Here is a 15,794-nt window from a genome sequence, read left to right as displayed (position 1 = left end):
AGGAATGCTTCTCAGATGGAACTTCTGCTTGAGGAAGCACAAATATATTCACAAATCCTTTACCACACATAAATATACAGTACATGAATATACACTTATCTCCCACCTCTGCTTCATTGTGGTTACATAGTACTAATTGCTTTGTAATTGTATATAAATGGAGTTGTTACTGAACAGTTCTCATAACTCTTGTTTTTTTATGACTGTGTTTTAATAAGATTTTTCCTAAATATCCTCTTTGTAAGGCAGAAATATACAGCACATACTGATACTGAAGATAGTAGAAACTCACCTGAGGTTGGAGGGATGAGGGGGGGTAGAGAAGCCATTGGTGTTCACATCAGCCTCTCTGTAAAAACAAATCAACCCATTGAATGTACAATCACTGAGAACATTTTTTAACCTGATACGATGTGACAAAATGTAAATATCAGATTTGCTCCGATATAGATTTTTGAGGCCATTGGACTTTTGGGTTTCATAATGAGCTTTTTGAAAGTCTCAGCATACAAGCTTGTTTTTCTTGTAAATATCCATAAATGTGACATCACTAACTTATGGTAACATAGTTTGCCAGGGTTAACTATCCAGTAAACAACTTCCTGAACGCTTGTTGCTGCATGTCATGATGACTAAACACTGAACAACTCAGTCACATGGTCTGTAATAGTTTTGACACGTCACCTCTCTCAACCTCAAACCTACACTTATCAAGACGGCCTATGTGGAGACTCCCCGGACATCTAGTACCGGGTCGGACGCCCCTTTGCCTCCAGAACAGCCTGAATTCTTCTAGGGCATTCTACACGGTGTCAGAAACATTCCACAGGGATGTTGGTCCATGCTGACGCGATAGCATCACGCAGTTGCTGCAGATTGGAAGGCGGTACATTCATGCTGCGAACAGCCCGTTCCATCTCATCTCAAAGATGCTCTATTGGGTTGAGGTCTGGGGACTGCGCAGGCCACTCAAGTTAACTGAACTCGCTGTCAAGTTCCAGACAATGTTTTTCCACTCTTCAGTTGTCCAGTGTTGGTGATCGCGTGCCCACTGGAGCCGCTTCTTGTAGTTTTTAGCTGATAGGAGTGGAACCCGTTGTGGTCGTCTGCTGCCATAGCCCATCCATGACAAGGATCAACGAGTTGTGAGTTCCAAGATGCCGTTCTGCACACCACTGTTGAACTGCGCCCTTATTTGTCTGTTTGTGGCCCGCCTGTTAGCTTGCACGATTCTTGCCATTCTCCTTCGATCTCTCTCATCAACGAGCTGTTTTCGCCCATTCTCTGTAAACCCTAGACACTGTGGTGCGTTAAAAGCCCAGGAGGGCGTCCATTTCTGAGATACAGGATCCAGGGCGCATGGCACCGACGATCATCAAGGTCACTAATTTTGCCCATTCTAACGTTCAATCGAACAGTAACTGAATGCCTTGATGCCTGTCTGCCTGCTTTATATATCCATTTTCATGAACGGGCTGGTGTACCTAATAAACTGTCCGGTGAGTGTATATGTGCAGTCCAAACACACACACACACGTACACCTGGCGGCAGTTCCATGCATGCTCGCAGTTGACTGTTCTGCCATAGGCTACCTGAGTGTGTTACATTCCTCAGAAGTGTGTGGCAGATCCAGACATGCAGTACAGACTGACTTCAGTCCACCATGAGCTGGGCAAGGCAGGCAGAAACCATAAACACATCCTAACACAGGATGACTATCAGCTCAGGCATGAAACATCGTAAATGCTCCTCATTAATGATTAACAAATCAAAATGGCTCCCAACTAGGTGGACCTTTTAATTCTAAAGACACACCTACACTGTGGTCAAAGGGCTTCATTCAAAGAACGCTTATCAAAAAAACTAATGGCTGTAGCTGAATGCAAACATTCTGGTAAATGAAGGTGGTATCAGCGTGCTCTTTGAGGGGGCGTATTGAACTTCTAGCTCTCACACTCCAGGGAGGATCATTCCTGGGCTGTGTCCCAAATGGCACCTCATTCCCTATATAGTGCACTACTTTTGAACAGAGACCATAGGCCCATAGAGTAGTGCACTATATAGGGCATAGGGTGCCATTTGGGACGCAACTCTGATGAATAATTCACAAGGCTATGGGGAGAAGGACGCCCATAGATGGAGTGGTCTTATGAATAGACCCCAGCAGAGAGAAACCTCTGATCTACAGTCAGTATGAGAACAGAGAACAGCGCATGGATTGTTTGGCTGAAGGGAACCCTAGTCAGTGGCTGACTCCATACTCCCACACCAAGGACATTACTCAATCGAAACCTCTATCCTGGTTTCTGGGACGTATGTTGCAAACATCACTGCCCCACTGCAGCAAGAAAGCATGTAAAAACTACTGACAACATGTGTTGCAGCGGCAACAGCGAAGTGTTAATAGTGCATGTGTGTGTCACTTTTAATATTAATATCTATAACTATATTCAACTAGTAGATTAGTTGTGTTTGTATTTAAAGTAATAAGGGTGGTAAATGTATTTAGTCAGGGACAAGAGCTTTGACTACTGTGCAATAGTCAGTTCTGCTTGATCAAACATAAGAGTCAGACAATACTGTGAGAATGAAAATTAATCTGCATAATTTTATGACCAGCAATTAAGTTTTACATTTCAAAATGCACCACATAACATTGCAACAAAATATGCCCACACATGACATTTCCCAGACTTTATGAGAGCATGACAGACCACATGCATCAATAAAGGTGATAGCTGTTCTTACAGCAGGTGCTGCAAACCAATGTTTCCCATGTCATCCCATCCAAAGATGTGAAAATATTATGATACTGTTGTACTATACATCATTACACCTAGACTTATCTCCCTAAGTAAAACCACTGGATATTTTATAATAAGATACTTACACCTCTCTCTCTCCCTCCAGCAGTCGAAGGGACTCACCTCAGGCATTTAAAGACCCTGTGCAGTATTGCAGACTTATGTTTTTCCTCTGAATTTGTTATCTACAATATTTTCAGAATGCACTTCTCCTCAAAATGGGTTGCTCTGTAAACCTATCAAGTGCACCAGGTCACTCTCCTGAAATCTGGAGGTCACCCCCCACCACACACACCTCCCCATCCTCAGTAGTGGGGTCCAAGCTTTGTTGCAATGTGATGATGCAGAGAAACATAGCGTATTGTACAGCCACAGACAATGAGATCTCACCTCCTTGTTCTCTGTAAAGATAGCCACCAGCCAGCCAAACGCCTTCCTTCAGCCCTTAATCCCAAGGACTCTCCTCTGCACACCCACAAGCGTTAACAACGAAGCCGGTTTGTCGAGTCTGCACCACCCATCCCTAATACCCTCACTTGACTTGATGACCAAGCACCATCCCTGAAGCTAAATCCAAGGAGGGTTGTAGATGTCCTCTGTACGGTTCACTCTCACACAACAGGGTTAGCCCTGAGCTCCTGGCTCTATCCACACAAAGGCTGTCACTAGTTGCTGCTCCCACACTAGGATCAGGAAACTATCCTCTCTCTATGCTTTAGCGCTCTCCCGCCCTCCCTTTTCCTCCTTCTCTCCCCGCAGTGCGATGTTAACAGGCACAGCCCTACACTACAGAGGCATAAATGCGCTCAACACCCCACCAGCCAATCAGGAGCACAGGGTCAGCATTTCCACCAATCACAGATTTGTGTGAATCCTGGTACATCATTCTTAAGACATGTGGGCTGAGCTACGATAAGGAAGAGATTAATGGTCGAGTTCGTTTTGGATGGCCCGGTGCCCCACGTGAATGGAGATTTATCTTAAGGACCAATGGAATGATCTAAAATGAACAAACTCTGCCTACACTGGGCACCGGGCCATGCAAAACAAACTCGACCATTGTCAGACGTCAGAGGCAAGACTGCCACCTATAGGCCTGCACTAAATTACACAGGCATTTTGAAAAATATTTTTTAATTTTTTATTTAACATTTATTTAACATTATAATGTTGTCACTAAGCTTACCCTATCATAAAACTCCAAGGTTGTATTTTTTATACATTGTCTACAATGTATAGCTCCAAATATGTTTCAAACTTTCAGTCATTCTGAATTTCAGTGGTAACATTTCCCAAGTCCGTTCCCTAAATTTACCAAACAAAGTGGCAGGGTCAGGCTGTTGAAATTAACAGTTAAAAAGTATGTCATTCACTGACATTGAGCAATTAGCTCTGGCCAAAGAATTGTTTTAACTAAATCCCCTTTAATCTGTGGCTCTATCCTAAATAATATGGTCCTCTGTAGCTCAGCTGGTAGAGCACGGCGCTTGTAACGCCAAGCTAGTGGGTTCGATCCCCGGGACCACCCATACACAAAAAAATGTATGCACGCATGACTGTAAATCGCTTTGGATAAAAGCGTCTGCTAAATGGCATATTTTATTATACATTTGTACAACATTTGCCACTCATGGATGGTATTCACACCCCCGTCACAAGAGGGCGACATGATACTTTGGTAGATTACTGGGTTGTAGTTTCTTTACATTTTCCAAATCCCATGTGTTTTGTAGTACCGACCGGTATGTCACGTCTCCGCACATATTTACATTTTAACAAAGAAGACAGACGACGAAGGGGGAGGGCTCCTAACGATAAAAGACCATCAATCAAAAGACCTATAGGCCAGTCATCCACAACGAATCCCAGGTAAGCATTGAAACATATAGCTAGCTATATTTTACAACTTTAATCACATGCAGCAGCAGCTAATATACATAAGGGAGAGTTGTAAGTATTTGAAAAGTTATGGCTTTTTGCATTATCCGACTAACTAGCTAATTTAACGAATGTAAGGCAGTACCCACGTGGTTTCATAGAGCCGGAGACAGCAGATTCTATTGTTTAAAATCAATCAAAAAACGAGGAAGACGGACAGATGCACGAAAGCCTCAGAATTGGGAAATCCCTCTGCAAGCTTGTTAATTACAGTAGTCACCGAATTAACGTTAGAAGGAAGATTATCTGAAGCCAAAAGGTTTAGCTACATTTTCTTCTCACCTTCAACTTTTACAGTTGGGGAAAGAAAGTATTTTAATCGGGTGTATTGCAACTAAGTTAGCTAGCTAACGTTACCCAATGTTTGTGTCTTTGTTTAGCAATCGATTGTTAGATTACACTAGCTAGCTACTTAGCTAGCAGATGGCCTTAGTTAGCACAGATGGCTAGCTAAATTGGGTAACTAACTTAGTTCGCTAATTCATTGAACAAAGTCCAGTAAACCTCCATTGTGTGGCTATTTTCGTCATTTTCCGTAACTAACGTTAGCTATTGGTATGTTTGTTCACATGCCGTTTTTTACTTAACAACTAGCTAGTAGCCACTGATTATGCTAGCACGTAGACAACAAAGAAAAGCGGACAAGAATGCTAGCTAACCCGCGAGCCGCTATGGCTAATCATTGCTAGCATATGTTGCTTTCTAACTTAGTCTTTAATGTAAAGTGTACATTTCATTGACAAGTCATTTATGCTTAGTTTTCTTTGACTGTTTGTTTGCATGTCTTTCTCAAGTTCAAAAGCATTGCAAATCGCAATATCTCATCAGTTCAGCATAGCACGATTATTTTGGTTTCGGTTGTATTGATATCACAATGCATGTCTTGTTTTCCCCACACACTCTCCCCCCCAGATACCTTTACAAACATGCCACGCAAGAAGGTAACCGAAGTGTCTGGAAATGGTGGGATCAAGAGGAAGCGGGCAGGAGGTAAAAAGAAGGAAAGGGAGTTCAGCAGTGATGATGAGTTTGATGATTATGAAGAGCAGGAGAACACAAAGAAACCTGGCAAGCCTGCTGCAAAGTCAGGCCTTCAACCAGTCACTGTGCCTGACGACATCAAAGAGAAAATTGTAAGTGTCCTGACCTGCATGAGGTAAAATCAATTGTTCAGATCAGCAAACGAGGGGTTTGTGATGTGACTATATAATTGTGGTTAACATGAATAGAGAATGTAACATGGCTACAAATGTTTTTAGTCACATGAATAAGGGGTGCTTATGCAGGGCTAAAACAAAATTAAGAGCCACTGATCTGTCTGTCATTTCTGTAGAAACTTGACTTACCTAAAGTCAAAGGTCAACTGCTCATTTTCGGAGCCACCAACTGGGATCTCATCGGAAGGAAAGAGGTGCCAAAAGCACAAGGTATAACCTTGCCCAGTCCTGTAATGAAAACATAGCTTTATGCACGGCTCCAGACTGAAAGATGTCCCTCAATAGCACTGGTGCTACCTACTTTGGAAGTTTTTATTCAAGCAATCCTCCTAATTGACTGCAGTATTGAAGTCAAGTGTTTCGTGTGTGTGGTCTCTCAGCGGCCTTCAGGAACCTAGGCCAGAACCTGTGGGGTCCTCACCGCTACGGCTGCCTGAATGATGTGCAGGTCAGCAGCGTGGTGTCTGGGCCCTGTGCCGCCCACAGCCTCCTCATCACCACAGAGGGCAAACTCTGGAGCTGGGGTAGGAATGCTGTACTGTAATAGATCGTAGTTTATATACAGTGCACTCGGAAAGTATTCAGACATTACTTTTTCCACATTTTGTTACGTTACAGCCTTATAAAATTGTTTCCCTCCCCCTCAATCTACACACAATACCCCATAATAGCAAAGCAAAAACAGGTTTTTAGAAATGTTAGCAATTTATATTTTTTTTAAAAAGCTGCATTTACATAAGTATTCAGACCCTTTACTCAGTACTTTGTTGAAGTACCTTTGGCAGCGTTTACAGCCTTGAGTCTTCTTGGGTATGATGCTACAAGCTTGGCACACCTGTATTTGGAGAGTTTCTCCCATTCTTCTCTGAAGATCCTCAAGCTCTGTCAAGATGGATGGAGAGCGTAGCTGCACAGCTATTTTCAGGTCTCTCTAGAGATGTTCGATCGGGTTCAAGGCCGAGCTCTGGCTGGGCCACTAAAGGACATTCAGAGACTTGTCCTGAAGCCACTCGTGCATTGACTTGGCTGTGTGCTTAGGGTCGTTGTCCTGTTAGATGGTGAACCTTCGCCCCGGTCTGAGGTCCTGAGCATTCTGGAGCAGGTTTTCATCAAGGATCGCTCTACTTTGCTCCGTTCATCTTTCCCTCGAACCTGACTAGTCTCCCAGTCCCTGAAAAACATCCCCACAGCATGATGCTGCCACCACTGTGCTTCACCGTAGGGATGGTGCCAAGTTTCCTCCAGATGTGACGCTTGGCATTCAGGCCAAAGAGTTCAATCTTGGTTTCATCAGACCAGAGAATCTTGTTTCTCATGGTCTGAGAGTCCTTTAGGTGCCTTTTGGCAAACTCCAAGTAGGCTGTCGTGCCTTTTTCCTGAGGACTGGCTTACATCTGGCCCCTCTACCATAAAGTCCTGTTTGGTGGAGTGCTGCAGAGATGGTTGTCCTTCTGGAAGGTTCACCCATCTACACAGAGGAACTCTGGAGCTCTGTCAGAGTGACCTTCGGGATCTTGAGGCCCTTCTCCCCCGATTACTCAGTTTGGCCGGGCGGCCAGCTCTGGAACCACCAAGGCTCTTCCTAAACTTCTTCAATTTAAGAATGATGGAGGCCACTGTGTTCTTGGGGACCTTAAATGCTGCCGAAATGTGTTTGTACCCTTCCCCATATCTATGCCTCGACAAAATCCTGTCTCGGAGCTCTACGGACAATTCCTTCAACCTCATGGCTTGGTTTTTGCGCTGACATGCAGTCAACTGTGGAACCTTTTATATACACGAGTGTATACCTTTCCAAATCATGTCCATTCAATTGAATTTACCACAGGTGGACTTCAATCAAGTTGTAGAAACATCAAGGATGATCAATGGAAACCGGATGCACCTGAGCTCAATTTCAAGTCTCATAGCAAAGGGTCTGAATACTTATGTAAATAAGGTACAGTGTCAGTCAAAGGTTTGGACACACCTACTCATTCAAGGGTTTTTCTTTTCTTTTTACTAAACTCAGCAAACAAAATAAACGTCAACTGTTTATTTTCAGCAAACTTAACGTGTAAATATTTGTATGAACATAAGATTCAACAACTGAGACATAAACTTCCACAGACATGTGACTAACAGAAATGGAATAATGTGTCCCTGAACAAAGGGGGTCAAAATCACAAGTAAGTCAGTATCTGGTGTGGCCACCAGCTGCATTAAGTACTGCAGTGCATCTCCTCCACTTGGACTGCACCATATTTGCCAGTTCTTGCTGTGAGATGTTACCCCACTCTTCCACCAAGGCACCTGCATGTTCCCGGACATTTCTGGGGGGAATGGCCCTAGCCCTCACCCTCCGATCCAACAGGTCCAAGACGTGCTCAATGGGATTGAGATCCGGGCTCTTCGCTGGCCATGGCAGAACACTGATATTCCTGTCTGGCAGGAAATCACGCACAGAACGAGCAGTATGGCTGGGTACCACATGAGGGAGGAGGATGTCTTCCCTGTAACGCACAGCGTTGAGATTGCCTGCAATGACAACAAGCTCAGTCCGATGATGCTGTGACACACCGCCCCAGACCGTGACAGACCCTCCACCTCCAAATCGATTCCGCTCCAGAGTACAGGCCTCGGTGTAACGCTCATTCCTTCGACGATAAACTAGAATCCGACAATCACCCCTGGTGAGACAAAACCAACTCGTCAGTGAAGAGCACTTTTTGCCAGTCCTGTCTGGTCCAGCGACGGTGGGTTTGTGCCCATAGGCGACGTTGTTGCCGGTGATGTCTGGTGAGGACCTGCCTTAAAACAGGCCTACAAGCCCTCAGTCCAGCCTCTCTCAGCCTATTGCGGACAGTCTGAGCACTGATGGAGGGATTGTGCGTTCCTGGTATAACTCGGGCAGTTGTTGCCATCCTGTACCTGTCCCGTAGGTGTGATGTACCGATCCTGTGCAGGTATTCTTACACGTGGTCTGCCACTGCGAGGATGATCAGCTGTCCGTCCTGTCTCCCTGTAGCGCTGTCTTAGGCGTCTCACAGTACTAACATTGCAATTTATTGCCCTGGCCACATCTGCAGTCCTCATGCCTCCTTGAAGCATGCCTAAGGCACGTTCACACAGATGAGCAGGGACCCTGGGCGTCTTTCTTTTGGTGTTTTTCAGAGTCCGTAGAAAGGCCTCTTTTAGTGTCCTAAGTTTTCATAACTGTGACCTTAATTGCCTACCGTCTGTAAGCTGTTAGTGTCTTAATGACCGTTCCACAGGTGCATGTTCATTAATTGTTTATGGTTCATTGAACAAGCATGGGAAACAGTGTTTAAACCCTTTACAATGAAGATCTGTGAAGCTATTTGGATTTTTACGAATTATCTTTGAAAGACAGGGTCCTGAACAAGGGATGTTTGTTTTCTACATTGTAGAATAATAGTGAAGACCTCAACTATGAAATAACACACAATCATGTAGTAACCCAAAAAAGTGTTAAATCAAAATATATTTTATTTGAGATTCTTCAAATGGGCACCCTTTGCCTTGATGATGGCTTTGCACACTCTTGGCATTCTCTCAACTGAGCTTCACCTGGAATGCTTTTCCAACAATCTTGAAGGAGTTCCCACATATGCTGAGCGCTTGTTGGCTGCTTTTCCTTCACTCTGCCGTCCGACTCATCCCAAACCATTTCAATTGGGTTTAGGTCGGGGGATTGTGGAGGCCAGGTCAACTGATGCAGCTCTCCATCACTCTCCTTCTTGGTAAAATAACCCTTACACAGCCTGGAGGTGTGTTGGGTCATTGTCCTGTTGAAAAACAAATGATTGTCCCACTAAGCCCAAACCAGATGGGATGGTGTATCGCTGTGGTAGCCATGCTGGTTAAGTGTGCCTTGAATTCTAAATAAATCAGTGTCACCAGCAAAGCGCCATAACACCTGCATGCTTTACGGTGAGAAATACACATGCAGAGATCATCTGTTCACCCACACCGCGTATCACAAAGACACGGCGGTTGGAACCAAAAATCTCAATTTTGGACAACTTTGGACCAAACAACACATTTCATAGTGGTTTCTTTGCAGCAATTTGACCATGAAGGCCTGATTCACACAGTCCCCTCTGAACAGTTGATGTTGAGATGTGTCTGTGACTTGAACTCTGTGAAGCATTTATATGGGCTTCAATTTCTGAGGCTGGTAACTCTAATGAAGTTATCCTCTGCAGCAGAGGTAACTCTGGGTCTCCATTCCTGTGGCGGTCCTCATGAGAGCCAGTTTCATCATAGAGCTTGATGGTTTTTGCGACTGCACTTGAGGAAACTTTCAAAGTTCTTGACATTTGCCGTATTGACTGACCTTCATGTCATAAAGTAATGATGGACTGTCATTTCTCTTTGCTTATTTGAGCTGTCCTTGCCATAATATGGACTTGGTCTTTTACCAAATAGGGCTATCTTCTGTATACCCCCCACCTTGTCAGAACACAACTGATTGGCTCAAACACATTAAGAAGGAAATAAATTCCACTAATTAACTTTTAAGAAGGCACACCTGTTAATTGAAATGCATTCCAGGTTGAGACTACCTCCATGAAGCTGGTTGAGGGAATGCTACATGTGCAACGCTGTCATCAAGGCAAAGGGTGGCTATTTGAAAAATCTCAAATAAAATGTATTTTGATTGAACACTTTTTTATTTTTGGTTACTACATGATTCCATATGTTATTTCATAGTTTTGATGTCTTCACTATTCTTCTACAATGTAAAAATTAAGAAAAACCCTTTAATGAGTAGGTGTGTCCAAACTTTTGACTGGTAATGTATTTGTTTTAATTTTTAATAAATTTGCATAGATTTCTAGTCCTGTTTTCGCTTTGATTATGGGGTATTGTGTGAAGATTGATGGAAGAAAAACATTTCATCTATTTTAGAGTAAGGCTGTAACGTAACAGTGGTAGAAGTCAAGGGGTCTGAATACTTTCTGAATGCACTGTATCTATATCTCAGATGTAATCATTCTAGCTGGTTTGAGTCCAGGAGGAAGGGTCCTTGTTGACCTCTTTCTGCCTCTGTTAGGTCGAAATGAAAAGGGTCAGCTGGGTCATGGGGACACCAAGCGCCTGGAGGCCCCAAAGCTGATTGAGGCCCTCGCAGACGAGGTGGTGGTGGCTGCAGCCTGTGGACGCAACCACACCCTGGCATTGACTGAGGGTGGCACCGCCTACTCGTTTGGAGAGAACAAACTGGGTCAACTGGGTCAGGGCAACCAAACTGATGCAGTCCTCAGTCCAGCCCCGGTAAGCAACATAAACCTCCCTATTCATCTGCCTCATTATTGTTGCTTCTTTATTATAAGTGTAATATGGCCACTTAGTGAGCCTGTGCTTATTGAAGCTTCTCCTTGCCCCTCTCAGATCCAGTACAACGGGCAGCCCTTGGTCAAGGTGGCATGTGGGGCAGAGTTCAGCATGGTGGTGGACTGCAAAGGGAACCTCTACTCGTTCGGCTGCCCAGAGTATGGCCAGCTAGGTATGCCCTCAACTAAGGAGCAGTACTGGACAGATTAATGCTTTTTAAAGTTTCACCAAAGTTGCTCTTTTGAAGAGGAAAATGGTAGCACAATGACCCAGTTAAAGTCATTCCAAATCCAACACTGGCGTAGCACTTATTTTTACCTTGTGTTTTGGGTCACAGGACACAACTCTGATGGAAAGTTCATTGCCCGTGCCCAGCGCATCGAGTTTGACTGTGAGACCATTGCACGTCGCGTGACCATCTTCATCGAGAAGAGTAAGGATGGCCAGGTGACGCCCGTACCCAACGTGGTGGTCCGAGACGTTGCCTGCGGAGGCAATCACACGGTGAGGAGAGAAAAGACCGGGACCCGTATTCATGGTCTTAGAGAAGGAATGCTGAGGGCCTCCCGAGTGGCACAGCGGTCTAAGGCACTGCTTGAGGCGTCACTGCCGGGAGACCCATGAGGCAACGCACAATATGCCCAGCGTTGTCCGGGTTAGGGGAGGGTTTGGGCGGCCGGGATTTCCTTGTCCCAACGTGCTCTGGTGTCTCCTTGTGGCGGGCCGGTTGCCTGCAAGCTGACTGCGGTCGCTAGCTGGACGGCTGGCTTCCGGGTTAAGCGAGCAGTGTGTCAAGAAGCAGTGTGGCTTGGCAGGGTCGTGTTTCGGAGGAGGCATGGCTCTCAACCTTCACATCTCCTGAGTCCGTAGGGGAGTTGCAACGACGGGACAAGACTGTAACTACCAAATGGGGAGAAAAAGGGGTAAAAAAAATGAGGGCAGGAATGCTGAATTTAGGATCAGTTTGGCCATTTAGATTATAATGAATAAGATTACATGTAGAGGGGGGACCTGATTCTAGATCAGCACTCCTACTTTGAGACACTTTATGAATACATGCTTTGATCCCCACTGCCACAATTACCCCATCAGCCAGAAATGTGAATTTTAGAAATTTGTGTTTAGCCGAAATGTTGATGTACATTAATCCCCCCACCCCCCTACGTTTTATTTATTTAGCAGACACTCTTATCCAGAGCGACTTACTGCAGTGAGTGCATACATTTTCTTACTGGTCCCCCGTGAGAATCGAACCCACAACCCTGGCGTTGCAAGCGCCATGCTCTACCAACTGGGCCCACTCTACTTTTGCATAATTGCTGAATGTAGTGTTCCCTTCATATTTAATTAATGAACCTGCAGATGGAGACCTCTGCATTCTGATCCTTAAATCTGGGTGCAAAAAGGGAGCTGGTCTGATAACATTTGGTACCAGACTGCATTGAAAGCGATAGTCTACTCAAAATGTGTTCACTTTCAATGGCTGTAGTTAATTCACAAATACCTTTTTTTTTTTACCACTTATTTTTTGTTATCACGGTCAACAGTGTGTAAACTTTGTGTGTGCAGCTGATATTGGATTCCCAGAAGCGGGTGTTTTCCTGGGGCTTTGGTGGCTACGGGCGGCTGGGTCACACTGAGCAGAAGGATGAGATGGTGCCCAGACTGGTGAAGCTCTTTGACTTCCCCGGGCGCGGGGCATCTCAAATCTACTCTGGCTACCAGTGCTCCTTCGCTGTCAATGAAATGGGTATGGGACACAATGCTTAACTCCTCGGAATGTTGAGAAATTAATAGATATCTTTTTTTTTTAAGTATCAATATAATGCCCATAATACTACTGCTACTTTCCTAAGTACCTGATGTATATTGTAGTGATTTCAAAGGGTATACCAATCAGGATTTGAAGCTAGCGTCTGTCAGTCTAACACCGTAGCTATTACGCGAGTTGGAAACTCTTGACCAGGATGCAGGTGTTTTAATAAGGAAGCTACACTATTAACCTTTCGTGTGCAGGAGGGCTGTTTTTCTGGGGGGTCACAAATACCTCGCGGGAGTCTACCATGTACCCCAAGGCTGTGCAGGACCTGTGTGGCTGGAAGGTCCGCAGTCTGGCGTGCGGGAAAAGCAGTATTGTTATCGCTGCAGACGACAGCACCATCAGTTGGGGACCCTCCCCCACCTTTGGCGAGCTGGTAAGATTTAATCATAATTAATTGTATAAAGCAAATTTCTCACACCCAAGGTGGTATACAACATTATAGAAACATACTATGGTGCTGGTGTGCTCATAAAAGACTGCTGAATTGGCGCACGTGTTCCGGGTTCTCCACCCATTATGACATGTGGATTTGTGTTTGTTACAGGGTTATGGCGACAACAAGGCAAAGTCCTCCACTACTGCTCAGGAGGTTAAGAGCCTGGATGGAGTTTACGCTGAACAGGTGCGCAGCGGCAACAGTGACTGAATAAACAATGATGAATTTGAATTCCCACTTATGTTTTCTGTAGATGGGAACTGCATTTAGGTGTGTGTGTTTGTTCGCTCTAGTTTGGGCCATTCTCACTGTGGTGTGGTTGCAGGTGATGATGGGATACGCACACTCCCTGGTCATCGCCAGACAGGACACTCCACAGGAACAAGAGAAGCTCAAGAAGCTGCCAGAGTACAACCCACGCACACTCTGATATGGTATCATCCAGCCACCTCTCACTTTTTTTTATTTCTTTCTTTTCACTTCAGAGAGGCAACCGATTCTCTCCAGAATGCATCTGCCCTCTAGGTCACCTGTGTAAGTCATGATGGCTGGGGAGGGTGGGCTCTCACGAGTATGTATGTATGCATACGCCTTGAAAAGAAGTCTGGTCTACATAGATTCTGAGGTTAAATTGCAGAAAATGTGTCGCAAAAACGTAGACTGAAACAAATCCACTCGTGACAGAATTCGTCCTGTCCTCACAACACTCATCAGACATCTACAGCTGGAGAGAGAGGAACTCTACCACTCATCTCCAAACACATTCTTCCACTAGGAGTTCTACTTGTACTCCTCCTGCAAGTCCGCTGAAGCGTTCTCTATTTTCATGAAGTCACTTTTTATTCTTCAGTTGTGAACTGATCAATGCCCTCGTCTCCCTCACAATAATGGGTGCTACATCAGAAGTCCTCTTTGGGCTAATTTAATTTCCAAGCGAGGGATCAATTCAAGACCAACACTCCATATCTGTGCCTTTTGAAACAATGTATTTCGGGGTATGGAGTAAATGTGTTTATTTGTTCACAGACCAATTGCAAAATTTAGTTTAAAACTTTGTCCATGGCAGTATTACTGTGTTTGTGTCTGGTCGATCGGTGTGCACTGTCAGTAGAACACAATCAGGATCTGAGATGTGCCACCTCTCCAGCCATTGACTTCTGTTACATTCCTTGGTTTTCTGTTTCTTGAGGATGTGTAACTAACTGTCCCTTAAAGGCCAGTGTCTGCTTGTCATTCTTGCCTTTTTTTCCAGTGACTCCTTTTTTAGCCTGGGAAAGTAGGTGTGGGCACTGTGCGCTCTTGGCAATGAAAACCAGCAAGAATGTGGTTTGTGAGGACTTGAGTCATGCGCCTCTGTTTTAGTGCAAATGGTCAACAAGGTGTGTATGTAATGAGTGGATATCCTGGTTTTAAATCAAGATGGGGTTTTTTCTTAATTTGTTAGTCTACCTGTATTGCAACAAATTATTTCAGTGGTGTCTGGGTCAGAAGGTTTGCATCTGGTTTAAAATGTTAACTTTTTCATTGTAATAAAGGTTTTATGTAAATTGGTTGATTTTCTTCTGTCTGTTCTCTGCCCCCTACCCCCACCACTACTTGAATTGGGGCCACACTTCTAATTCAACTCATCAGGCCTTGTCCCTGCTCAGTGGAATTTCTGTCATGACAACCGAACTTCCCCATTTACTAATGAACATATCACACCTTACACAGTTCCAAGTTACCAAATAGGAAAGCTTCATGATGTACAGGTAACTACCAAAACAATGGAAACATGAGTAAATGGATATAAAGTATATTGAAAGCAGGTGTGGTTCCTAAATTCAGTAATTAACATCCCATCATGCTTAGGGTCATGTATAGAAATACTGGGCAGGCCATTATTGTGCCTACCATGGTTATGCCCCCATCCACAGGGCATGAGTGGTCACTGAATGGTTTGATGAGCATGAAAACAATGTACCCTATGTCTGTCACCAGATCTCAACACTTATGGGAGATTCTGGAACGGTGCCTGAGACAGCGTTTTCCACCATCAAAACACCAAATGGTGGAAGAATGGCGTCTCATCCCTCCAATAGAGTTCCAGACACTTGTAGAATCTATGCCAAGGTGCTTTAGAGCTAGTGTGGCCCAACTTCCTATTAAAACACTTATGTTGGCATTTTCTTTTATTTGGCAGTTACCTGTACATTTAGTTATGCTGGATTAACATTGCAGTAGGTTGGCTCTTGTC

The 15,794-nt window shown here is 44.5% G+C and overlaps 2 protein-coding genes across 5 annotated transcripts in view; one reads left to right on the top strand and one right to left on the bottom strand.

The window, feature by feature from the left end:
- The window catches only part of LOC311149660 (rho guanine nucleotide exchange factor 10-like protein), a 36,030-nt gene extending 32,463 nt beyond the window's left edge, over window positions 1-3,567 (bottom strand). Inside the window, exons 1-2 of the mRNA XM_084186860.1 lie at window positions 3,196-3,567; window positions 293-349 (exon numbers count right to left, since the gene is read on the bottom strand). Of these exons, the coding sequence (XP_084042986.1) occupies window positions 293-329 (37 nt within the window). The 5' untranslated portion in view covers window positions 330-349; window positions 3,196-3,567. The remainder of the gene's footprint in view (window positions 1-292; window positions 350-3,195) is intronic.
- A 969-nt stretch (window positions 3,568-4,536) lies between these two features.
- LOC311150354 (protein RCC2 homolog) lies at window positions 4,537-15,108 on the top strand. Of its 4 annotated transcripts, none has more exons than XR_014615099.1 (12): window positions 4,563-4,674; window positions 5,656-5,876; window positions 6,077-6,170; window positions 6,341-6,484; window positions 11,020-11,240; window positions 11,358-11,472; window positions 11,638-11,804; window positions 12,870-13,050; window positions 13,317-13,495; window positions 13,667-13,744; window positions 13,884-14,096; window positions 14,706-15,108. XR_014615099.1 is itself a non-coding variant. In XM_084187762.1 (11 exons), exons 2-11 carry the CDS (start codon window positions 5,670-5,672, stop codon window positions 13,986-13,988), a joined length of 1,491 nt encoding a protein of 496 aa, XP_084043888.1. In that variant the 5' UTR covers window positions 4,537-4,674; window positions 5,656-5,669; the 3' UTR covers window positions 13,989-15,108. The 4 variants fall into 4 exon arrangements, 2 of the variants coding, with proteins under 2 accessions (XP_084043888.1, XP_084043889.1); XR_014615100.1 differs by lacking the exon at window positions 4,563-4,674 and adding an exon at window positions 4,773-5,002; XM_084187762.1 differs by having other exon boundaries at window positions 4,537-4,674; window positions 13,884-15,108.
- Window positions 15,109-15,794: the final 686 nt, after the last annotated feature.

The sequence above is a fragment of the Coregonus lavaretus genome (genome assembly GCF_964263955.1).
Source record: "Coregonus lavaretus genome assembly, chromosome: 22".
Lineage (NCBI taxonomy): Eukaryota > Metazoa > Chordata > Actinopteri > Salmoniformes > Salmonidae > Coregonus > Coregonus lavaretus.
This window is presented reverse-complemented; position numbering and strand designations above follow the sequence as displayed.

Excerpts from the sequence above, each read along its gene's own strand:
- LOC311150354 (XM_084187762.1), top strand. The coding sequence starts at position 5,670 with ATGCCACGCAAGAAGGTAACCGAAGTGTCTGGAAATGGTGGGATCAAG. Across the intron at positions 5,877-6,076 it reads ACGACATCAAAGAGAAAATT|AAACTTGACTTACCTAAAGT; the intron begins GTAAGTGTCCTG and ends TCATTTCTGTAG. Across the intron at positions 11,805-12,869 it reads CCTGCGGAGGCAATCACACG|CTGATATTGGATTCCCAGAA; the intron begins GTGAGGAGAGAA and ends TTGTGTGTGCAG.